This window comes from Sciurus carolinensis, chromosome 14 (genome assembly GCF_902686445.1).
Source record: "Sciurus carolinensis chromosome 14, mSciCar1.2, whole genome shotgun sequence".
Lineage (NCBI taxonomy): Eukaryota > Metazoa > Chordata > Mammalia > Rodentia > Sciuridae > Sciurus > Sciurus carolinensis.
Window position 1 is genome coordinate 14,266,940 of NC_062226.1, and position 25,060 is coordinate 14,291,999.

At 41.8% G+C, this 25,060-nt stretch overlaps 1 protein-coding gene across 3 annotated transcripts in view; it reads left to right on the forward strand.

The window, feature by feature from the left end:
• The window catches only part of Cdk5rap2 (CDK5 regulatory subunit associated protein 2), a 190,739-nt gene that overhangs the window by 65,528 nt on the left and 100,151 nt on the right, over positions 1-25,060 (forward strand). For all 3 annotated transcript variants that reach the window (XM_047524618.1, XM_047524616.1, XM_047524617.1), the window contains exons 12-13: positions 1,277-1,495; positions 24,707-24,877. In XM_047524618.1, the coding sequence (XP_047380574.1) occupies positions 1,277-1,495; positions 24,707-24,877 (390 nt within the window). The remainder of the gene's footprint in view (positions 1-1,276; positions 1,496-24,706; positions 24,878-25,060) is intronic.

A 25,060-nucleotide genomic window follows, 5' to 3' on the forward strand; every position in this document is an offset into this window, starting at 1 on the left:
TTCCTTTGCTAGCAAAGGAGAAACTCAGGGACTCCTGTCCCAGAGGCTCAGATTATGCCTATCAGGGGGAACAGAGGATTTTTAAAGAGGTGATTCAAAGGCTACATTCCACTTGTTCTCTGTCCATAGTTTTAATTCACTCGTTAATTTGGGAGACAGTCATTTCTGAGATCTTCTGGTGCCATCCCCAAAGTCTGAATTACTTTGTTCCTGTGGAGGGGGTGTGCTCAGGGACAGATAACTGCCTAGGATGGGGAAGAAAAGTAAACCTGTTTCCCCTGAGATTAGGGAGGAGGAACTATTAGGGAGGAGCAGAGAGAGGGGAAGAGAAAGAAACATGTCCTTTTAAAATAAGTCACAGTGGCAGAGCAGCAAGGGCCATATATATCAAAGCATCAAGTGGACCAATGTTCCATAGTCAAGAACGACTGTGAAGAGTCCATTCACACAAGCTCATTAGCCCCAAGTTATCTCACTAAAACAGTCTTGCCTGATATCTGAGAACTTGTTTTAATTTGCTCTTCTTGATTATTGCTGGGTTAGAACCTTTTTTTTTTCATATTTGTGATCACGAATGTGTTTTTTTCAGATGAACACTGTATTAATGAAATAAAGATGTTCTTGATACATTTAACCCTTGAACTTTGTGGAAATTATAGCCTTTCGAAGTGGCCTTGGAGGACTGGGGATAGCTCAGTTGGTAGAGTGCTTGCCTCTCATGTACAAGGCCGTGGGTTCAATCCCCAGCACCACAAAAACAAACAAACAAACTTTAAAGTGGCCTTGGAACTATCATGCTGACCACTCCTTGTCCTCCAGATGATTCTGGATTTAAGCCATCCTAACAGGGCAAGTGCATAGATCCATCACTCCTTTTCAAGTGAAGCTGTGAAGCTGCTGATTTTCTACCTTTTTAAAATGATAAATTGTTTTTTTAAGTCATTTTGAAAGTAACATGCTCAGTTACCTCAGAACATTTGAAAATACAGAGAAATGAAGAAAAAGCTAGAGTTAGTTACTGTTAACATTTTATGCTTTTCCTTCTTCTGTTTAAAAATACTTCTTTTCACAAGTATATGCTTCTCTTCATATCAGATCAAAATGTAAACATCCTGTTAGTCCAAAATCTTCATATTGTTTATGCTTTGAAACCTGAATGTTGCCTATGTTGATCTTTCTCTTTTCCTTGTTCCCCCAAGGCAAAAAAAGGAACAGATTTCCTGGTTTGTTTAATGAGGCATGAAAAGCAGCTCTTCCCCTCTCCCTCCCTTTCCAGGGCTCTGAAGACTACCAGGCTGCTCTGACCGAAAAGGAAGCCCTGTTGGCTGAGCTGCACTCAGAAAACCTCACCAAGACCTCCGACAACCACAGGCTGCGGAGGAGCATGAAGAAGGTCACCCAGGAGCTGAGCGACCTGCAGCAGGAGAAGGAGAGGCTGGAGAGGGACCTGGAGGAAGCCCGCTGCGAGGGGAGCAGGGGAGCCCGCACCATTCAGGTGAGGCGCCGGCCCGCGTGGTGCGTTGGGGCTGGGGTAGCGCGGCTGCTCTGGGTTGTAGGGAGGTATTGGGTGCAGAACACCGTGCAGAACACAGGAAAATGGGAAAAGCATGCAGAAGATACGTCACTCAGCTTCCCACCTAGAAGCCACCAGTCTTAACTGTTTGTTGTTTCAGCCCTTTTAATTCTCTCTTTGCTTCTCTCTGTTGGTATCAAGGTGAAAACAGTTTCCTATGCTCTTTTTATTCAGAGTTCATTCTTTGCAAGTTGCGATGCCCTGAATGTTCTTCAACAGTTTGTTTCCGCGTCCTAGTTCATGACCTGGATGTGCTGCGGCGAATTGAACTAGTCCCTGACTGTATAGCTTTTAGGTCGTTTTACTTTTTTGGACTTGTAACAAATGCTGCAGCAAACATCTTTCTATGTAAATATTTGCATGAATAATATTTAGCCACTGATTGTTTTTGATAAAGGTATAATTACTGGGTCAGTGAATATTTTACAGACTTTTAGAGACTCAAATTGTTCTGGAACAAAGATTGTACCAGGTTTCTCTGTGTCATCTTTTTAAAAAGCTGCATTCCATTCAGCATTGGGTATTAGCATTTAAAAATTCTCTGTAAATTTGGTAGGCTTATTAAATTTCAATTATATCAGAATGTAAGTATTCAGCATCTTTTAATTTAATTCCTCCTGAGAGTCACAGCCAGATACATAGCCTTGGTGCAGACAGGCAGGATAGGGCCTGAATCTGAGTGGTCACTGACACTCAGGTTAATTGAATTACCTGCTCCAGAGCTTGGGGCAGGCAGTCCTTAGGGCAGAGGGCTCAGAAGAGAGCCGTGGGTATCACTGGCTGGTTCTTTGGGCGTTGCTTTTGGCAGGGCTGCCAGGATTAGGTTACAATCCTAATGTTAAAACCATACAGAGAATTGAAGTATAAATGTTTCTGTATTTTAGTAACATTTTTAATAAACATTAAGAGAACAGCAATGGAAATTTAGAGAAATAAGAAAATGTTAGCCACAGTTTCACCACCTTGACAAAGCAACTGTTTCTGGTTTTACACTTCACTGGGGGTGCTCCTAGGCTCTGTCTAATCAGTGACTAAGCCCTGTTCTGTGCTTTTGGAGCACTTGTCTGTCATAGGCACCTTCTGCATTGTGCAGGCTCCAGAACGACCGCGCAGAATGGTGTATTCATTCACTGGTGGCTTTCATGTGATGACTCGATGATTTCCTCCTTTACTGGACACTTCTGCTGTTTAAATAATGCCACAGTGAAAATCTTTGGGTATAAAACTGTTTCTACTTGAAATCCTTCAGGCAGATTCTGAGGAGTGAGATTCCTAAGTCATATGGTGCAAATCTTTATGTTGATTAATTACGATGCCAGATATTAGTGCAGAGAACTGGCTCAACTCAGGCTGCCACCAGCAGTACTGGAGTATACTGGATTGTTGCCTGCCATTTGCAGGCCTGTTTCCAAATTTGTCAGTGTTCCTGAACACCAATTGCATCACGTCTGGTTTAGCTGCTTGGGAAGGCCACAGAAGGTTTTACTTTTCTAAGGAATATGAAATCTTACACATGACAAAATGTAAGGCAGTTTAACATCTAGAGCTGATTCACGTAACTTACTGTATACTTGGTGCAGGAGATCCTAGTGGGCTAGAGGAGCCAGGGAGACCTCAGAGGAAATGACAGATGAGTTGAAAGAGAAGGGCAAGCCTGGAGTAGCAGGTCTTACATATGAGGTAGAGAAAAACCTGGCCAGAGCTCCTTTATAGAGTTGAAGTTTTCATGGTTCATTCTAATATTCTTCACTGTTGGATGACATTTTTTGTTTGTTTGTTTAAAATAGCCCCCTGCCCTGTCATCATAAAAATGTTCACATAGTAAACTTTGGATGGTGGGGAGGTGGGGAGATACAAACACACGTGTATTTATACGTTCTTGTATACATTACGTGCTTCTTTTTTTACTTTATCACTTGGTCAGCATTTGAAATCTCTCTAAAACGTTGTTGGTTCCATGATTCACTTATATGCATAAACCCGGTGCTTCTAACAGAATCTCGCACTGCTGTTGTCATGAAGATGCATCCCTGCCTAACGTGCACATTTTCGTAAGGAAGTTGAAACATTTGGCAAGGACTGGGGGCAGCATGGTGTGAGAGAGGGGTTGGGGTAAGTACACACTGAGGGGGGCTCCTTGCAGGTGTCAGGGGCCCAGCGGAGCCAACTTTGGTGAAAGGGAAATGCATCGTCTTGCCTGGTGAAGCTGCTGGAAGGGCTGGCAGTATCTGAGAGCTGGCTGCTTTTTCTTGCGTTGGTTAACTCCACGTCCAAGTAGTAGGACTCCTTGCTGCCAGTCCTGCTGGAATCACAGATCGGAGGACTCTCACACTCCTCTGCCCCGCAGTCGTCCTGTCAGGATGGCCAGACAGGTGAGGTACTGAGAAGCCCAGCGTGGATCACGTGCCATCTGCTTTGGCAAGAGAGCGTGTGTGCACACGTGTGCACCGTCATTGGCAGCCTCCTCTAGAGCCACATGTTTGGAGGGGATGAGCGGATGCCCAGAGAAAGCACTACTTGGTTGCTAGGCCCTGGGCAGACCAGAGCAACAGCTGTGCACGCCGAGTGCTTTCCTCAGGTCAGTGTGCCTGGGACTCAGCTTCCTGGCTTCTCGTCGTGACTCTCACACATCAAGTCCTACACGTTTCTGACAGGATGATTTGGGCAGGGTTTCCTTCTTCTCACATATTTATTGCATCCCAATGGTCGTGTGCTTCATGTCTGGTTATGGGCTAAGAATTTGGCTGCGCCCATTTCATGAGAATGTGTTGCATCAGATTGTGGGGTGTAGATTATGGGGAGGCTTGCTAGGGTTCTGATTTTCCTTCCTGGTGGAGGATAGGCACAGGTGGAACATAAGCTTCTAGCCTTGCATATTTCATCACTATTTCTCTTTACTGGACTCTAATTAATTAACCAGACTGCCTCCCACTTGCCAGCTGCTACTGGTGTTCTTTTGGATTGAAACAATCAGACAAAAACCCAGACCTCTTAGTAGCTTCTCCTTCCCCCCTGGCAAAGCAAAGCGATCATTTATACATTTGGCAGTATTGGACACTTGTGCAGGCCCTCTCCTGGGTGTGGGCATAATTCCATAACAGAGTTAGGGACATAACAGAGTTAGACTACCCTGGGAGCACAGAGAAAGGAAGTGGCCCCCAGGACCAGAGAAGACTCCTGAGGACAGTAACTTTGGAACTGGTTCTGAAGTTTGAGTTGAAGGTCAACAGATAGGTAAGGCAAAGGGGGATTTTGTACTGAAGGCAAAGGTTCAGAGCTAGAAGAGAGTATGGTTGGTTTTGAGGAGTTGGGGCTGTAATGAAGGGCCATGGGCTCTAGGGCCATGGCAGGAGATTAACCTGGAGAAAAGTTGACTTTCAGAGGGCCTGGGATACAGAGTTTGGGAGCTTGGACTTGACCTCTAGATGTGGAGCCCTGAGGAGGGGGTTTTAAGCAGAAGATTGACAGGATTGGATCTGCAGTTAGGAAAGACCAGTGGGCTGGATGTCCACAGGATGGATTGGTGAGGGACAGCCAGGACATGAGAAGATGAGAAGAGCTCTTACCTTCACACATTAGCCAGGTCTGAGAGGCCAGAATGCCGAGGAGGAGAGCAGGAACCTGGCCCTGTGCAGTGGGGTGCACAGGTATGGCTCCTTGAGCTGGTACACATTCAAAGCTTCCCTCGTGAGGACTTCCGTGCTTAGCTTTGGGTCTCTCATGTGCTTTCTTGAACTTCACCACATCCCACAGGTAGGATGAGGAAAACATTGTTTAAAAAAATGTCCAAAGCACAGTGTTGTTCTCAATCCACATTCAGCCCAGTTTTCAACACCTTCTTCAGTAGTGGACGCTGCTGTTCGGTGCTGGAAGTGCAGTAGGCATGAGCGTTAGCTGTGAGTCACACCTTGTAGTTGATAGTCCATTTTCTCATGTGTGGCCCATAGCCTTGTGTTTGGGCACAGTGAATGCTATTTCCATTTTGCAGATTCATCTGAGCCTCATAATTTCAGTGGCGTGACCATGGAGTTTCCCTAAGATGCCATGTCATGGCGGTGGTGAGCCATCAGTTAAGAACACTGTACTTTTGGCAGAAAGGAAAAGTTTTACATATTCAGCAGACCAGCAAATTATGTTCTCAAGAACACCAACTTGATGTATTCTGATTATTTGAAGATTTGAAAATTGTAATTTATTCCTTTCTCTGTTTCAGAAACATTCGTGAAAGTTTATAGAAGGTTGTGACATTAAATGTGATTAAAAATTGAGGCCTCAGGATCAAGGAAAAACAAGGGCGACTGGTAAAACAGCAGCACAGAGCGAGTATGTGAAAACGTGTTCTGATGCTCTGTGCCGCTGAGGAGGGAACTTAAAATTCAGCTGGTGGCTCCTGGCAGGGAGAGTAAAAAGGGAAATTCTGTTACAAGGTCTCCAGTGCCTGCAAGACAAACATGTGAAGATGAAAGGGTTGCTTTTGCTGCCACTGGGGCCTGAGAGAAGAATCGCCTCTGGTGGGTTTCTGTAAGAGGACTGGCAGTGTACAGAGTCTTCCACAATCCCCACTCCATCAAAGCAGTTCTGCAGGGCCAGATCGGTGCTGTCCACATCACTGAGCTTGTACGCATTGAGGTTTTCAGTCCCCGGGACTGTATCTAGCTGTTTCCTGTTATTCTCTGTTCTCGAACAAGATCTTCAAAATCAGTTGGAAATACTGCAGCTGGGTTTACAGATGAGCTCTGACTTCAAGTCTGCACAGAAGACCATATTGGGTGGTCCTGGTCTCCATGACAGTCCACAAATTCTCTTTTGGATGTGATCAAACCATCCTTAGCTCATGCCAAAAGCATTTGTTGCCAGTCTTATTGTGCCAGGTCTTAGGCATTTGGGGGAGATAGTGCTTTTGCTGGAAGCACACTTCGGTTGGGAGGCAGATGGGTCAGTGCATCTGATCGTGCATGAAGAGGAGAAGTTGGGCCACAGGGGCTGGTCGCCATGCCTGTGATTGCAGTGACCCTGCCAGTTGGCTCCGTGTGGTTCTGGTAGAGATGCGCAGTTTGTTTAGCGCACATTCATTGAGTAATTGCAATGGTGCGGGCACATTATTGGGCATGGTGAGTGCATGCTTTCGCTTTTAATTTACAACGAGAAAGGTGGAAAAGCGAGGCTCACAGGTAGTCCCTTGCATTGTGTTGTACCTCTTTGTGCCAGAGGACCCATATTGCTTTTAGGAAATTCAGGAGGCCTTTGCAAAAAGCCAAACGAACACCCTGTATTCTCATTGTGCTCACGGTGGTGAAGTGTCCTAGCCTTGTGAAGCAGGCGGAGATGCTGCTGGGATTTTCTCTTGCCTGCTCTCTCATCTCTGACTTTGATGTATTATTTGGCCCCAGAGACTTAAGACTCTTCCTTTTAGCATGACACATTTTTTGAATGTGTATGTTTGGTGAAGGGTGAGAGAACTCTTTATCTTAGATTGCCACTTCTGGCTCAGGTGCTCGGTGTTCTGTGGTGAGGAGGAAGAGGGAGGCATAGTCTTCTTGTCTTTCTGCACTGCAGCCTCTGTGAGGCCTCAGCTGAGCTGACACCTCCACACATCTTATAATGCTCTCATCTGTTACAGGGCCTATTGTCTGCTACCCTGAGGAGTGCGTGCTTTAGTACCTGGGCAGTTGGCCCCATGGGATGCATTTGTTGGCTAAAGCCCCCAAATCTTATTAAAGTTGTACCTGCACCCAGCTGGCTATCCCATGTGCTTTCATGGAGTGGTTTAACTTCAGTGAGTTCAGCCTGAACCCCTCTAGTTCTCATATCGCTCATTGTTGGATGACTTCAAAGGACATTGGGATGGCATTTAGTACATCTCTTGGAGAACCGTGATAAAAAGTGGTGGCACCAGAGACAGTGTCTCAGGTGGTTGGTTAGGCTGAGAGTACAGAATTGTGGTGGTGTGTTACCAAGCTCAGACTCTCTCCTGTTGTTTTATAAATCAGATGTGAAGATTTTAAGTTGGCATCCTTGTAGAATAATGTGCAGTTTAAATGAACTGTGTTGGAAGAAGTTCTGTCCCTGACAATTCCAGTTTCTTATGAGACAGCCTGAATGCAGAGACACTGGAGTCATGCTGGATTTGAGTCCTGGCTCCATCACTCACACACTGCCTTTCTGAGCTGTGGCATCCATTTCTTATCAGGAGAACACGGATTAGTTGATGGGGTGTAGCCCTTAGCATAATACGTGGCACATCATAAGTGATCAATGAATGGAGAGATGCAGCAATCTTAGTAGATTTCTTTGGAGTAGTGGAAGTCAGTGTGGATTTGAGTTGGAATTGCAGCTTCACTTAGAGGTGCTTAACCTCTATGCCTGCTACTTAACCTCTCAAAATGAATGTTTACTTCCCTAAAATGTGGTTGATTTTTATCTAAGTTAGCATTAAACAAATGAGTAATACAATTTAACACATGAGAAAATGCCTGCTGTGATCCTGCCTTGTACAGAGAAGTAGACGCTCAGCTCAATCAGATTGCTTCTTTCCTGTTTTCTTGCTGTTAATTTTGTTGCAGGTGCTGGCTTGGGACTTTGAATGACAAACCACTGCCTGTGAGAATCTACTGGACACTGTTGGTTAATAAATATGGTCTGCCCTTTACCAGTCAAGTCACCAAGCTATACGTTTGTTTCCTCCTTGATCAACACTAACCTCTGCACTGAAGAAAGTGCTGTCTGTTCCTGTCTAGCCGATTGATCCCACCAGCAAGAGAGTCAGAATGCTCTTGGATTAAGAGACTTGGGAGTATCTCAGTGGCTCATGCGTGAGGCTGCTGTGATTTTAAAAGACTGTCCCCATCAGTTTTCCTGAGGAATTGCTGTAGTCTCCATGGGGTACAAACAGGGAGACCTTTCCTTATCGCTCCTTATTTTCTTGTTTTTGTGCCAAGCTCTGTCCTGGGCACTGGGAGAACTGGACTGAATCAAATAGGCAGTCTCTGAAGGTATCTAGTGGGGAAATGTAATAGAAATGTGGACAGAGAACTATTTAAAATGTAGCATGGTGAGTGCTGATAACAGGATGGACTAGATGCTTTGGGAGCTCTGAGATTGGAACTGTGCTGAGACCAGAGTGGCGAGGAAGGCTTCAGGGAGGAGGTGGGTTTGAGCTGGGACTTGAAGGATAAGGACCTGTTTTCCCCAGTGAGTGGGAGGTAGAAAGCATTCCTGGTAGAGGAAAGGCCTATGCCAAGGCTTGGGCATGAATGAACCTGGCACTTGGGGAAGAGAGGGTGGGGGCTGGAGGAGGGGCAGGTACCCCCGGTGCATCCTGCAGGTGGGTCCTGCCCAGTTTGAACTCAAGCTGCTTTGTTTCTTCTTCCCGGGAGTTCTGGGAAGTCTGCATTGAGCCACCTGCTCTGAACTTCTGCAGTCTGTGCAGGTGGCACCAGCTAGATGAGGTGGTTGCCAGCTCTCCATGACAGCAGGACTGTCTCACTCCAGTGGCTTCCATTGTGGTTTTTTAAAAAAATCATATTAATTCTTTGTTGAAATGAACTCTTATGGAGAGAGAACCTGAAAATGGAGCTGCACAGGGCGAAGTGGGGTAGGAGGCCTGGCACCCTCTGCTTCCCCTCTGGGACCATTACTGCCACAGCCCAGGAGCAATGAGGCTCCACAGAACGTGGCTTGAACACCATTTCTTGAACTGATTCTGGAAATTCTTCTCACATCATTGAGTACCTGTACCTCATTAAGATTTTGGAGAAATTTCCTTTGTATATTTAAAGGTAACCACTGAGTGCTTTGACAGGCTTTCTCACAGTGAAACCTGATAAGGTAGAAATTTGATGGATGAGAACCTTCTCATTCTCCATCTGGCCAGAGATAAAACGGACTAGCTGGCTGGAGAAGGAAGTGTGATGGCCTGCCTTTTCATTTCTAATGCAATTCTAAGATTGGAGGGATATTTTATTTTTCAAATAATCCACTTTTTAAAACCAGCTCATCTGCTGTAAGAGAGCCCTGATATGCAAAGGCAGCTCTGAGCTTAGTCTTGGCCCTGAGTGCACCTAGGAATCTTCAAGGAAAACCGCCTATTGGTGTAGAAGTTCACACCTGTCAGTCAGTGACCTCATGCAGATCTTGCCGTGGCAGCTCCTGCTGTAGAGCAGGTGGGAGTCTGATGAAGGGGAGGGATTTTCAAACTTTTTCTAGTAACCCTTGTTCATAAGCCAACAAAACAGTTGCACCCAAGGGACTCTGTAGATATCTTAGTATTAAAACCAAATGTGAATTTGTATGCTCTTCCCCATGCCCACTGTATCGATTTCTGGAGGGGCCCAGGAACATGTAGTTAGGTGATTCTGCTAGCTAGCAAGGTGTCAGAGTCCCTGATCCTTGGATTTCTTGAACTCAGTTTGAAATACCACTGGAGTGATAAAAAGAATGCATAATAGACAAGTTTTATTTTTATTTATTTTTTTATTAATTTTTGTTTTTTCTTATTAACACATATTGTGCAGATTAAAGGGATTCACTGTGATATGTCCATACTGTGCACGTCATGCACTGATCTAACATTAACCCACTGTGTCTGTCCACCCTCCCATTACCCTGTCCCTGCTCTTCACCTGCCCTTTCCCATTCCTTAGTAATCCTTGTACTTCCTCTCAAAGTTTTTATTCTTTAGTTTCCACATATGAGAGCTAGCATGTAGTACCTGTGTTTCTGTGTCAGACTTGTCTCATGATGTCTTCCAGCCTCCTCCATTCTACTGCAAATGACAGGGTTTCATTCTTTTTTTTTGGCACCAGGCATTGAACTCACATTCAACCACTGAGCCACATCCCAGCCCTTTTTTGTGTTTTATTTAGAAACAGGGTCTCATTGAGTTGCTGAGGTCCTCATTAAGTTTCTGAGGCTGACTTTGAACTCACGATCCTCCTGCCTCAGTCACCCCTGCCACCAGGATTATGGGTGTGTGCCTCTGCCTCCGGCTCAGGGTTTCATTCTTCATGCTGAGCAGTACTCCACTGTGTATTTATTGTACAGTACTTTCTTTATGCATTCATTTGTTGACAGGTACCTAGGCTGATTTCATATATTGGATACTGTGAGTAGTGCTGCAATAAACATGGATGTGCAGGTGCCTTTTTTGTACGCTGACGTTGTTTCTTTTGGATGCGTCTCCAGACATGGGATAGCTAGATCATATGATCATTCTCTTTAGTTTTTTAAAATTATAATTATCAGTACATATTAATTACAGAAAGTAATGGGTTTCATTGTGACATTTTCATAATGCATGTAACATAGCGTGATTATGTTCACCCTCCCTGTTGCCCTCTTTGACCCTGCTTCTCCCTCTCCTTGACCTCCTTTCCCTTACCTAAGAGCCCCCTTCTACTTTCATGTCATCTTTTGTCCCCCCTAGATTCCATATCTGAAAGAAAGTGTGCAGTGCTTGCTTTGAGTCTGACTCACTTGCTTAATATGATGGTCTTCACTTCCATTCATTTCCCTGCAAATGATATGATTTTGTTTTCCACTCTGACTGAATAATACTCCATTATGTGATTATACCACATTTTCCTTATCCTTACATCCATTGATGGCATCTAGATTTATTATATGAGTTGGCCATTGTAGATAGTGCCTTGATAAACATGGATGTGCAGATACCTCTTTTATATGTTGATTTTGATTTCTTCTGGTATATACCCATGAGTGTGTGGCTGGATCATATGGTAAATCTATTTTTTAGTTTTTTGAGAAACTTCCATACTGTTTTCCATGGTGGCTGTGCTGATTTACATTCTCAGCGACAGTGTGTAAGTGTTCTTTTTATCCTCATCCTCACCAGCATTTGCTATTTTTTGTTTTCTCATTGTAGTTTTGACTTGTTTCCCTGATGACTAATGATTTTGAACATTTTTTTGATGATATTTATTGGCTATTTGTATTTCTTCTTTTGGGAAGTGTCTATTCAGATCATTTCCCCATTTTTTAAAGTTGAATTACTTTTTTGTTTTTTTTTTTTTTTCAGTTCTTTATATATTCTGGATATTACTCCTCTGTCAGATGAATAACTGCCAAAGGTTTCCTCCTCTCTGTGGGCTGTCTCTTCACTCTTGTTTCCGGTGCTGTGTGGAAGCTTTCTATTTTGAGGTAATTCCATTTGTCAGTTTTTGCCTTTATTTCCTGTGCTTTTGGAGTCCTATCCGGGAAATTGCTATCTCTGCCAATATCTTAAACTGTTTCCTCTAGCAGTTTCAGATGTTACATTAAGGTCTTTGATCCCTTTTGAGTTGACTGTTTTTATGCCGCATGAGGATTAGGGGTTGAGTTTCAGTCTTCTGCATGTGGAATCCAGTTTTCCCATATCATTTGTTGAAGAGGCTGTCCTTTCTTCAATGTGTGCTTTGGGCACCTTTGTCAAGAAACACTTGGTTTCAGATGCATGGATTTATTTCTGGGTTCTCTATTCTGCTATTCTGTTCCCTTGCTGTGTCTGTCTGTCTTTTTTTTTTTTTTTTTTTTGGTGCTGGGGTATTTGCACCCAGGGCCTCTTGCATGCCAGGCAAGCACATTGCCACTGAGCCACATCCGCAGCCCAGTGTGTCTGTTTTTATACCAATACCATACTATTTTTGTTACTATGGTCCTGTAGTATGTCTCGAAATCAGGTACTGTGATGCCTTTAGCTTTATTTATTTATTTATTTATTTTGCTCAAGATTGCTTTGGTTATGTGGGTTCTTTTGTGCTTCCATATGAATTTTAGGATTTTTTTCCCTAGTTCTCTGAAGAATGTCACTGGTATCTTGATGGTGATTGCATTGAAACAGTAGATTGCTTTGGAAAGTATGGGCATTTTGATTATATTAATTCCTCCAGTCAATGAACATGGCAGATCATTTCACCCTTGAGTGTCTTCTTAAGATTCGTCTTCAGTATTTTGCAGTTTTTATTGTAGAGGTCTTTCACTTCCTTGATTAAGTTTATTCCTAGGTATTTTATTATTTTTTTGTGGTTTCTATGAATAGGATTGTTTTTGTGATTTCTTTCTCTGCAAAATCATTATTGGTTTATAGAAAAGCTACTGGTTTTTGTGCATTGATTTTTATCCTGTTACTTTGCTGAATTTATAAGTTCTGATGGTCATTTGGTGGAATCTTTGAGTTTTTCTCTGTATAGAATCTCATCATCTGCAAACAGAGATAATTTGACATCTTCATTTTGTATTTATATGACTTTTATTTCTTTCTCTTGCCTAATTTCCCTGGCTAAAATTCCTAATGCCATATTGAATAAGAGTAGAGAGTGCACTTGTCTTGTTCCTGATCTTAGGAAATGCTTTCAGTTCTTCCCCATTCAGTGTGATGTTGGCTGTGGTCTGTCATATACAGCCTTCATTATGTTGAGGTCTGATTGCTCTATACCTAATTTATTTAGGGCTTTTATCATGACGGGTACGTTGAGTTTTATCAACTGCTTTTTCTGCATCTGTGGAGATGATCATATGATTTATATTCTTCATTCTATTTATGTGATATATTATTTATTGATTCGTGTATGTTGAACCATTCTTGCATCCCTGGAATTAAACCAACTTGATCATGGTGTCTTATCTTTTTGATTTGCTGCTGAATTTGATTTGCTAGTATTTTGTTGAGGATTTTGTGACTATACTCACCAGCGACATTGGTCTATTCTTTTTTTATTGTGTCCTTGTTAGATTTTGGTACCAGGACAATGCTGGCCTTGTAAAATGAGTTTGGAAGTATTCCTTCCCTTTCAATTCCATGGAAAAGTTTGAGAAGCATTGCTGTTAGCGTTTTAAAAGTTTGGAAAAATTTGGCAGTGAAACCATCTGGTCTTAGATTTTGCTTTTGTTGGGAGGCTTTATTATTGATTTGATCTCATTATTATTATTATTTTTTTGGGTGCTGAGGATCAAACTCATATTTGTTATTGATTGTTATGGTTTAGATATTGTGTCTTCAAAAAACTCCTGTGTTAATGCAGGAATATTCAGAGGTAAAATAATTAGATCGTGGGAGCTGTAACCTAATCAGTCCATCCTAGTTCGAGTGGACTGACTGGGTGGTTACTGCAGGCGGGTGGGGCATGGATGGAGGAGGTGGGTCACTGGGGGTGTGCTGTGGAAGGGTGTGTTGTTCAGTTTCCATGTATTTATATAATTTACCACACTTCTCTTGCTGTTGATTTCTAGTTTGATTCCATTGTGATAAAAAAGGTACATGATACGATTTCAATTTTTTGAAATTGTTAAGACTTGTTTTGTACCTTAATTGTGGTCTGTTACAGTGAAAGTTTCTGGCACTGATGAAAAGAATGTGTATTTGCAGCTGTTGGATGAAATGTTCTGTAAATGTCTGTTAAGTCAGCCTTACTTGATATATATAGTAATCTCGGTTGGCACTTCTTTTCTTTAAGGACTTGAAATATATCATTTCATACCTCCTGACCTGTAGGGTTGATGTTGAGGAATCTGCCGTTAGTCTGATGGGGTTGCACTGGAATGTGAATTGGCGCTTTTCTCTAGCAGATATTAAAATTCCTTCTTTTTGTCTTACACTTTTGACAGTTTGGCTCTAACGCGTGTGGTGAGGATCTTTTCTGGTCATGCCTGTGTGAGGTTCTGTAGGCCTCCTATACCTAGATGCCCATGTCATTCCAAGATTTGGGAAGGTTTCCATTATCATTTCATTGAGTAGGTTTTTTGTGGCCTTAACCTTCATTTCTTCCCCTTAGGGTAGCTAATGATGCAGATGTTTGATTTTTAGTGTTATCCCAAAGATTTTGAATGTTCCCTTTACCCCTTCTTATTTTTTCTTTTATTTCCGTCTGAATGTGTTACCTCAAAAGACCTGTCTTCAAGCTCTGATATTTTTTCTTCTGCTTGGTATAGTCTGTTGTTGAGACTTTCAACTGAATTTTTGAATTCTTCATTTCCAAGATTTCTGATTGGTTCTTTTTCAGAATCACTATGTCTGCTGAATTTCTCATTTATATTATCTTGCATTATCTTCCTATATTCACTTAACTGTTTATCTGTGTTCTCTTGGATCTCTTCGTTTTAAGAATCATTCTTTTGGATTTTTTTAACTGGAAGTCAGACATTTTGATAACTTTGGAATCTGTTACTAGAGACTTATGATCTTTTAGCGGTTAGACTGGGTTTTAAATCCTTATTCCACCACCTTTTACCTGATAATTAGGTTAAGTGGCTTGAACTCTTTGAACTTCAGCACTATGCTTGATAAAATGGGTATAACCAGAATATCTGCTTCTCAGGGGTGTTGTGTGAGTTGAATGAGATCCTGGGTAAGTGCCCTGCACTCTTCTGAATGCTGTAGAGTTTTGCAGACCACATTGGTGGATGGTGTTTTGGGAGGATGCTGGCCAGGGCCAGACTACTCAGGGAGGGCTTTGTGGAAGAGATGGCCCTTGGGTTGGGCCTTGAAAATAGTATGCCACCATCTCTAGGTGTAATTGGTGAGAAATTAATGACATTTTTTTCCAGGTGGAGGGGACTGAATGGACACAGAACCTGAAAAGTGTGTGAATAAGTGCAGGTGAAGGGACTGGTTGGAGATGAGGCTTAAAGATAAACTGGAGCCTCTGCAGGAGTCTGGAAGGAGCTGCCCACTATGAGGGCTTTGTTTTACAGTTATCTGGAGTCACTGAAGGGTTCTGAGCAGACACGAGGATCAGAAGTCACAAGTGGTTTGGTGGGATAAACCCGAGGCAGGGAGACAGTTAGAAGCTGCATGTCTCCTGGTGAGCTGATATCTGAAGAAGGCAGTGGCAGCTGGATGCAGGGAGAGAAGGGACCCAGTGAGTGACGGGGAGGGGCGCTTTGTCTCCCGATACTGCAGCTTCTACTCTTTCTCCATTTGGATGCAGCCTGAAGTGGGGAGCTACTAATCATATTCAGAGTCCAGGATATTCATTGGGCCATCCTTATTAATGAGGGGTGCAGGTGTTAACTGTATATTCAGGCAAGAACCTAGGTTCTAGATTTGTTTCTTCCTCTTCAGGAATGTGGCAGGCTGACTTCCTCATTCCTCAGTCTTCCTCTTCTATCCAATTTCATAATCCAATTAGGAAGCCCCATTAAGGTGCACACACTCCTCCAGGAACAGTAGCAATAGCAGCAACGCCTCAAATCTTAAATTTTATAAGAAAGTTCAGCTTTGGATTTGAAATTGTCAGAGTTGTACTTCAACTTCCGTTCTGCTGTTGCTTCTTAGGTATGGCCCCTTTGGGAACTCTGGGATGGTAGGAGGGGTGATAGGGCAGGTCTGAGGCTCTTGGACGTGAAGAGCTCTGAATCCTCACTCTTCCTCTCTCATGTGCTCTCTACCCAGCGTGTGCTGTGCTGAGGTCTGGGTGACCCATTGGATGATAAGGTGTGTGTGAGGGGGAGACCCAAGCACTGAACCCTGTGGCCTTTGGAGGCAACCAGGGTGGGGAGAGAGGGGGTGAGACAGCACCATTTGCCCTGCCCTGCCGCTGTGCTGGGCACCTGTCCTGCATTCTCCCGTTTGACCTTCAGGACCCTAGGAGCCCGCATCACCATCATTTCTGGAAAGGAAATACTCTTAGAAATTTAAGTTCCCTACCTGTGGTCACACAGCTGGTTAGCAGGAGAGCTACGATTCAAGGCCAGGTCTGTCTGCCTTCACAACCCAGGAATATTGAAGTAGAGTTGGGGAAACAACCTGAGATCATCAGTTTTCAGTTCTGATTGTTTTGCTCAGGTAAGACATGCCGTGTCCATGCCTCCCCAAAACATTTATTATGATTCCATGGGTTGCGAGTGCAGGAGCCCTCGGCTGTCTTTGTGTTGCCATGGCAGCCGCGCCTCCTCAAGGCCACCTCTGCGCACACCTCCTCCCTTCCCAGTGGCCTCTTTGCATTGAGCCTTGTCTGACTGCTGTTCATAAGAGGTGCAGCATCCTTGTCCTGCCTCTTTCATTTGGAGGAGGGCCTCAATGTCAGTCTGGATATTCCATCAGCCCAAGTCCTTGAGAAATTAAAAAGTTCGCTTGGGATATTGGAATTGTTGACCATGAAAGCCCAGGTCACAGGCTGGTCTTATACTTCCTTCAGTCTTAGCAATAGTGCAGTTGGATGGAAAGAACACAGAATTTGGGGTCATGCTAGTTTGGTTTTGAATTTTAGCATTAGAAATCATTTGTAAAGTTTTGGCAAAATCCCTCAATCTCTGTGAGTATCAGTTTCCTTTCTGTAAAAGCAGCATTAATGGTACTTACCACACAGCATTCATTGAGGTTTGAGTGATTTCATGGAAAAAGCCTTGGCGCAAGCTGGGCTGTCACTGGTGCTCAGAAAATGGTGGTTTCTATTACAACGATTTAAAAGGAGAGATGGTTTGTATTCATGGGTGTATTGAATTTCCTCAAGACTGATGATGTGTGGGTCCTGTCCCCAGAAGTATATGCATGGACAAATTTGCATAGGATCCCAGGGTCCAGTCAGTGGACCTGGGGTTAAGAACCCTTAATCTTGGGGAGTGGCAGAGCTACCGGTCCTTTGTGGAATTCTGTTGCAGGTCATTTCCATGTCCTCTGTTATGTTTGGAGGACACATGGGAGAAATGTGGCACAATACAGGTAGCCTTTTATTACCAGGTTAAGAAGTGCTTAGCCTAGGTAGCTGAATTAAAAATTTAAATGCAAATGAAAAGGAGAATAGAGTAAAAATTACTGAGTTCACACATATATGCTAGAATTTGAATTAGACATTAAAGTATGGATCTGACAAGTGTATGTAAAATGGAAGGAACGGAGTGTGGAAGATGATGTAAATGGACTTAACTGAGCATGGGAATAGTGCACACTCTATAGGGTATGATACCTGAACATTTTAAAACTAAGAGGAAGACTACAAAGCTTTCACAATCAAAATACCGTAGTAGTGGCATAAAAATGGATAGATAGTGTCCTCAATAAATGGTACTGGGACAACTGAATATTCACATGCAGAATGATATTGGATCCTTGTCTCACACTACATAAAAACATCAACTTAAAACGTAAGACCTGAAACCAAAACCACCAGAGGAAAACACAGGAAGAGCTTCACAACATTGGTCTGGGCAGTGGCTTTTTGGATATTATCCTGGAAGCACCAGAGACAAAGGCAGAAACAGACCAATGGGACTCAGCAAACTGAACAGCCCACTGGGAGGGAACAGGTAACGGTGGAGAGACGGCCTGCAGGCTGGAAGGAAGTATTTGCAAACCCTAAATGAATAGGGAACTCAACTCAATAGCAAGAAAACAAATAACCTGAGGAAAAAGGGGGAGGGATTAGTAGACTTTTCTCAAGTGAAGACATACAAGTAGCCAACTAGTTTATTAAAAAATGCTCAACATCCTAATCATCATGGAGATACAAATTAAAATCACAGTGAGATGCTCCTCACATCTGTTAGAATGGCCATGACTAAGAAGATGAACGATAACAGTTTTCATGGAGGATTGGAGTAAAGGAACTGTTGTACACCATTGTAGGAGTGCGAATTGACCTAGCCTTATGGAGAACAGCATGGAGGTTCCTCAGGCACCAAACAGCACTGTCATGTGATCCGGGAATTTACTTCTGAATATACACTGGAAAGGACTGAATTGAAGATGTTGGACAGTCCACTTGCCTATTCATTGCAGCGTCATTCATAGTAGTCAAGAGTATCTGTTACCTATTGATGCATGGATAAGGAAAATGTAGTCTGTTTTTAAAGTAGAATACTATTTAGTTACCAGAAAGCATGAAATCTTTAATTTGTGATAGTGGATGAACCTGGAGTCTCTACAGGAGTAGCAAGAATGGTGGTGACCAGAGGCTGGGCCTGGGGGTGGAGGTTGGGGGCTACTGACCAAGGGGCATGACGTTTCTTAGGAGAAGTAAGTTCTCTAGATCTGTTGCACAACATGCTAAGCATAATTAATAATTATTTATTAGCATGATTAATAATTATATTTCAAAGTTGCTAAAAGGACATATTTGCATTGTCCTTACAAAAAGTACTTGAAGTGATGGATATACTAATTAGTGATATAATCATCTCCCACCATGTATACATATATCAAAACATAACGTTTTACCTCCAAATATAATTATTATTTGCCAATTAAAAATAAAGACTTAAAACAATGTGATTAAAATAAAATTTAAAAGAAGGCATGATCTCTCTAGGATGGCATGCAAATTCATTGTGACTTTAAAGAGATATACCTAAAAGGCTATCTTAACATAAGATCTTATAGATAGCCTTCATAGTAGTTTTCAGAGGGAATTTTCTGAAATCAAGTGTCAGATGAGATCATTGCAGTGGATGGGATCACTGTATTAGTGGGTGATGCCAGAGACGCCAACCTGTGCCGTGGCCTCGGGTGAACTGAGAGGCTTTGGGATCAGAGAGCTGGGGTCAGGCAGGTGTTGTTCCTCACTTACAGACTAGAAGCAGGGCTGGGGTGTGACTTGGTGGTAGAATACTTGCTGAGCATGCGCAAAGCCTGGGTTCATTGGATTCAATCCCTAGCACTGCAGAAAAAGAAAAAGAAAAAGAAAAAGCAATCTCATCTACCTCATTCATTTATTCATCCAGTAGATGTTTATTTAGGGGTGTTATGGTTATTTTTTACTATGTAAAAGTTATCCCAGATCCTATTGAATAATAACTTTCTTATGTTTCATTTCATTGGTCAAGGATTTGTGCAGGGCTCAGCTGTGTATTTTTCTGCTTGTTGTGGCTCAGGTCACTAATGGTGTTCAGCTGGTGGGTGGGCTGGTCTGGAGAGTCCATGAATCTTCACTCACGTGTCTGGTGTCTTGTTGGAATGACTGGAGATGACTGAAAACTAAGCATAACTGGGGTTGTCGGCTGGGGCACTTGTGTGAGGCTCTCCAGCAGAGCAGCATCAGGGTTCGTCATCCTCTTGGATGAGGACTCACAGGGCTCCAAGAGACAGGAGTTGGAAGCTACCAGTTTTCTAAGGCCTGGGCCCAAAATCTGGCAGTGTCCCTTCTGCTGTATGGTTTTGGTTGCCCCAGTTACTGTGCTGCCAAGATACGATAGGAGGGAACACAGGCTCCACACCTCTCCGTGGGGGGAAACGTGGGGGGAAAGGGAAGTTTGTGGCACCTTTAATCTGCCACAGTGCCTCCAGTGTGCATGGTACCATTCTCGGGACTGGCGATAGAGGGGCAAACAAAATACACAAATGTTTCTGTGCTCATGGCACTTACAGAATTTGCACATAAACTAAATCCTAAATTGGAAGCTGTTGTGGGGAGAGTGAAGGAAGCAGTCGGAGAGTGAGGCTGAGGTGGGGTACCCAGGGAAGACTGAACTGATAAGGTGACAGTGGGGCACAGACCTGAAGGAGTGAGGGGCAGCTTGAACTGCAGGCAGAGAGCAGCATGCATGGGGTGTGAGTTGGTGTATCTGTGTTGTGTAAGAGCAGCAGTAAGAAAGCCAGGGTTGCCAGAGCAGGGACAGTGGGGTGAGCAGCAGGAGAGGACAGTGAGGTGTGACCGGGCAGCCCGGGGGAGGGCCTCGTAGGCCGTCCCGGCTTGTGAAGATGCAGTTGGCAACTGTGAAAGTGTCTGGCACATGGTCTAGAACATCATAGGTCTTGCACACAGTAGCTTCTGCTCTCAGTGGGCCTGGATCTGGCCCATCCATGCCACACTCAGCCACTCAGCTTCTGGCACTGGGGGATTGGTAACATGACCGCACAACATAGTCATGAAGGCAGAAATATATTGAAGTACATTTATTGAAAGGTGAGTCCTTATTCCTCTTCTCTAATAGCTTTAGTAAGATAGATGGACTTTGCCTTGGTAGATTTTCTGATGTGGGGGGAAAATGAGTTTGTGTAGGTTTGTGTCCGTATACCTTAGGCCATTTATTCTTGAGAGATCAACATTTTGTTAGAACTGTCCTTGAAAATATTGTCATCTTTGGCCAGCAAGGACATTTGGCCCAAGAGGAAATACAAAGAGCAGTCAGATACATAGAAACATGGTTGGCAATCAAGGAAGGGAAATGCAAATTCAAATACTTGAAGAACCATTATATCAACTACATTAGCAAACATTTAAGAAAATGTTCCTGGCCAGGATATGATGAGATAAAAACTTATACTTTGGGGTGGTATTTTAGCCACTGCCTTTTTGGAAGATAGTTTGTCAGTTTGTAGAAAGAATCCTCAGAACATGTTCTCTCTTGACCTAGTAGTTCCGCTCTTGGGGATTTAACTGAGAAATTACATAAAAAGTTAGATAAGGACTGTAATAATAAAAACCCCAAGGAGGCATAATAGCACATTGCTGTTTGTTATATGTAAGAGCAAATGGTTAGACACATGGTGACTTATTTGCTAAAACTAGTAAATCTGAAGATGATGTGGAATCTCGCCAAGTAACCTGCCTTCCCTTTCTCTTGGACTCAAAGGATAGCGGAGCCACATGGCAGTGCTGGGGCACTTTTGTGGACCTCCCTCATCTAGAAACTTAAATTTCAAAGAACTTTTCTTGGCTTCATGCTCTCTTTTTGTTTTTAATTGTTCCTTTTATGTCCTCATTATTTAATTTCTGCATTTTCTTTGTAGGTCATGGTATAATGTAATAAATAAAAATGGGAAAAGGTCCAATCCAAAGTTAAATCTATGTAAAAATTCTGGCTGCAGATGGATGAGGACTGAAAGGAGCATTCACACCTTGAAAACGGCTTATTTTGTCGATGTGACTGTATTAAGGGAGAACATTTTAATTCTATAATTTTAGAATTCTCTTGTGCTTTGGTATTATAGTCAGCCCTCTGTATCTGTGGGTTCTGCATCCATGACTTCAACCAACCTTGGATGGAAAATGTTTGGAAAAAAAGTTGTGTGTGTACTGAACACATATAGACTTCCTTGAACACATACAGACTTCCCCAAACAACAAAGTGCAACAGCTGTTTACATAGCATTTGCATTGTATTAGGTACCGTAGGTAATCCAGAAATGATTTGAAGTGTACAGGACGATGTATGTGTTATATGCAAATAGTTTGCCATTTTACACCAGGGACTTCAGTGTTCACTTCTGGTGTCTGTTGGGGGTCCCTGGGATCCTCCAGTGTAATAAAATACCCCTTCTTTCCCCATTAGAATTGAATTCTCTTTACTGTTTACAATTCATGTTAGGTTCTTGGTGAGTTGTTTTGCACTAAACATTTAGGGCAATCATATCATTTTTACCCAAGGAAAAAAATTAACATTTAATTTTTCAAATTAAAAAATTTTTAAAAAATTAACACTTTATTTTTAAAGCATTTTCTTTGTTTCTTCCAAACATTTGATAGTCCCTGATTTTGTGATGTTACTAGCCATTGATGAATATTTGCAAAATGGTGATAATCTAATTTCATTATTCCTTCTTTTGTTTATAGCCGAATACTTCTATTAAGAGATACTTATTTTTCATCATTTATTTAGTTCCCCTTAGGTGCATTTCCTCCAGAGGCTGTTGTGTTAGCTTTGTATTGCTGCCGCAGCAGACTATCACAAACTTGGTGACTTAGCAATACAAATTTAAAATCTTACAGTTCTGGAAGTCAGGTCTGAATGAGGTTTCTCTAAGTAAGGTGGCACTGGGGCTGGGCTCCTCCTGAGGGCTTCAGTGCACCCCTGGCCTTGTTGGTCTTGTCTGGGCGCTAGAGCTGCCTGGTTTCTAGTCCCACAACCCCTCTATGTCTTCATGGCCAGCAGTGGTTGGCAGGGTCTTTTCTGCTTCCTTCTTCCACTTTTAAGGATCCTTGTGTTTCCATTCAACCACCGGGGCAATCCATGGTAGCATTTCCATTTTAAGGTCAACAGACTAGAAACCTTATTTTCACTCATTACCGTATTCCCTTTTTCCATGTGGGGGTTATGATGTGGACATCTTTGCGGGGGTCTGCTATTCTGCCTATCAGATTGAGGAAAGCCCTTTTTAAAAAAAATCATAAATTCATGGATTTTTTGATTTTTTTTTTTTTTTTTTTTTTTTTTTAATAAATTCTGGAGTTTGAACCCAGAGCCTAGTGTAAGCTAAACAGGTGCTCTGCCACTGAGCTACAACCCCAGCCCCTGGATTTTTGATGTATTTTAATTGTAATTATCTGTATTAACATTCTAATTTTTCTATCCTTGGACAATAGAAAAAACTTCTTCTAGTTGGTTCCTGAGTTTCTTGGATGGGAATCCTGTAGTTTTGAGAGTGTGTATAAGAATTACCTAGAGGGCTTGTGAAAACACAGATTGGTAGTCCTGCCTACTTCAGAGGTTTTGGTCTAATAGATCTGAAGTGGGACCCTCAAATTTGCATATTTGTTGTCTGGTGATACTAATTATGCTGTTTTAGGGACTTAATTTTGAGAATTTCTCCTTTAAGGAACTGGTGGCGATTATAGTCTGGATACCAGGGAGGACACTGACGCTGGCCTTATTCAGTGGAAGGAAGGAAGTAAAATATAAGTTTACTGAGATTTCAAATTCAAATTTAGGCTTACAGATTTTAGTTTCTAAGTTTGCATTCTTTCTTATGCTTCTTATGAGATTAATAGTTACTTACTTAATAAATTTATATTATATATATACACAAATTTCAGCATACCAGTACCAATATTATTACTTACAACACGATTAATGAAAATAGTTTAAGACTTTTTTTACAGTCCCTTTTGTCTTTAGAGAAGTATCCCACTAGGGATATACAAATTACTCTTTCTTCAAGTTATTAAAATAATTCCTATATGTTTGTGTAGCTAATCAACTCAATACCAAATTAGGTTGGTTTGTTTGCTGTTTTTAGTTTAGGGGATTTTTATTTTAACATAATTATGTAAACATTGAAATGGTTCCAATGTCACATCTGTAAAATGAGTTGTAACTTATATTTCTGTTTCTTCTACTTTGTTCTCTCTCTCTGAACCTTACAGGCAACCACCATTTAATTTGTTTTATAGTTAAATAAATGGTAGTGTGCTGTCCATACTTATTTCTCTGGGGTTCCCCTCTCTCCCCTCACCCCCACTTAATGTATTCTGAAGGTTTCTTTAGGGCAGTATATTTGTAGAGAGTGTTCTCATTCCTTTTCCTTTATAACTCAAGAGTGCCCCATTGTGAGAACACGCCATAGTTGATTCCTCTGTTGGTGAAGGTTTGGGTTTCACAGCCTTTTGCTATTATGAATTGTGCTTCAATATTACAAATTATACATATTTTAAGGTAATCAAGATTGTATATATACTGTTTTTTTCCTCATTTTTTAACATTATAACACTATCATTTCCCATTTTATAGTCTTTATAAATAGTTCCATATTCCAAATTCTTTGTAAATAGTATCTAGAAACTTTTTTTCTGATTATGAAAGTAATATGAGATTACTTGGAGATTTTAGGAACTCAGAAGAATAAAAAGATAAAACTAAAAAACACCCCCTCCCTCTGTGTAGGCACACAGTGATTATTTTAATGTGTTCCCTGAGGACCTTGCAACTTTTGTGTAAGCATTTAGGAGGCAGCCAGCCTCATATTGTATATACAGTTTGGAATCCTGGTTTGATTTTATAATTGTGCTTTTTTTATTCCATACTATTGGAATAAATTGTGCTTTTTTACTCCATACTATTATAATTTTCTCTTTATTATGTTTTTGTTGTTGACTCTAGTTTCTGGTTTTTCAGCATTGTAAATAATATTGTGATAAATATGGGTGCACAAAACTTTTTCTAAATTTCAGATATTCTTCATGTTGGCTTTTTCTTTTTTAAATTCTTAGTTGTAGATAGACACAATACCTTTATTTTGTTTATTTAGTTTTTTTATGTGATGCTGGGGATTGAACTCAGTGCCTCAAGTGTGCTAGGTAAGTGCTCTACCACTGACCCACAACCCCAGCCCTCAAGTTGGCTTTTGTAAGATTCTAAATGAGCCGGAAACGCATTGATTTAGTACATCAAAAACTTTTTCTCTTATAGTGATAATTTGGCAAGTAAGAGATTGTTACCTTGAAATTTTTGTGAAATAAATTTTATTTTTTCTTTTTTTCCTGATAGGACCTGAGAAATGAAGTTGAAAAATTATGCAGTGAAGTCAATGAAAGAGAGAAAGCAGTGGAGAATCGTTACAAGAGTCTTTTAAATGAAAGCAATAAAAAATTGCATGATCAAGAGCAAGTAATCAGACATCTGATAGAAAGTGCCAATCAAAAGGACCTGATGCTTCAGGTACCATAACTTTTTTTTTTCTTTTGTTTTTAAATCTTTAGATTTAGCATGGTTTTTAGAAACTGTTTTCTAGGAACTGTTATGATTATAATCTTCATTGCTGTGTCTCAGAGAACTTTGGATGTCATTTATGTCATTTGTGTCTCAGCCATGAGGGAAGTAAGAGAAACAGGAAGCTCAGAG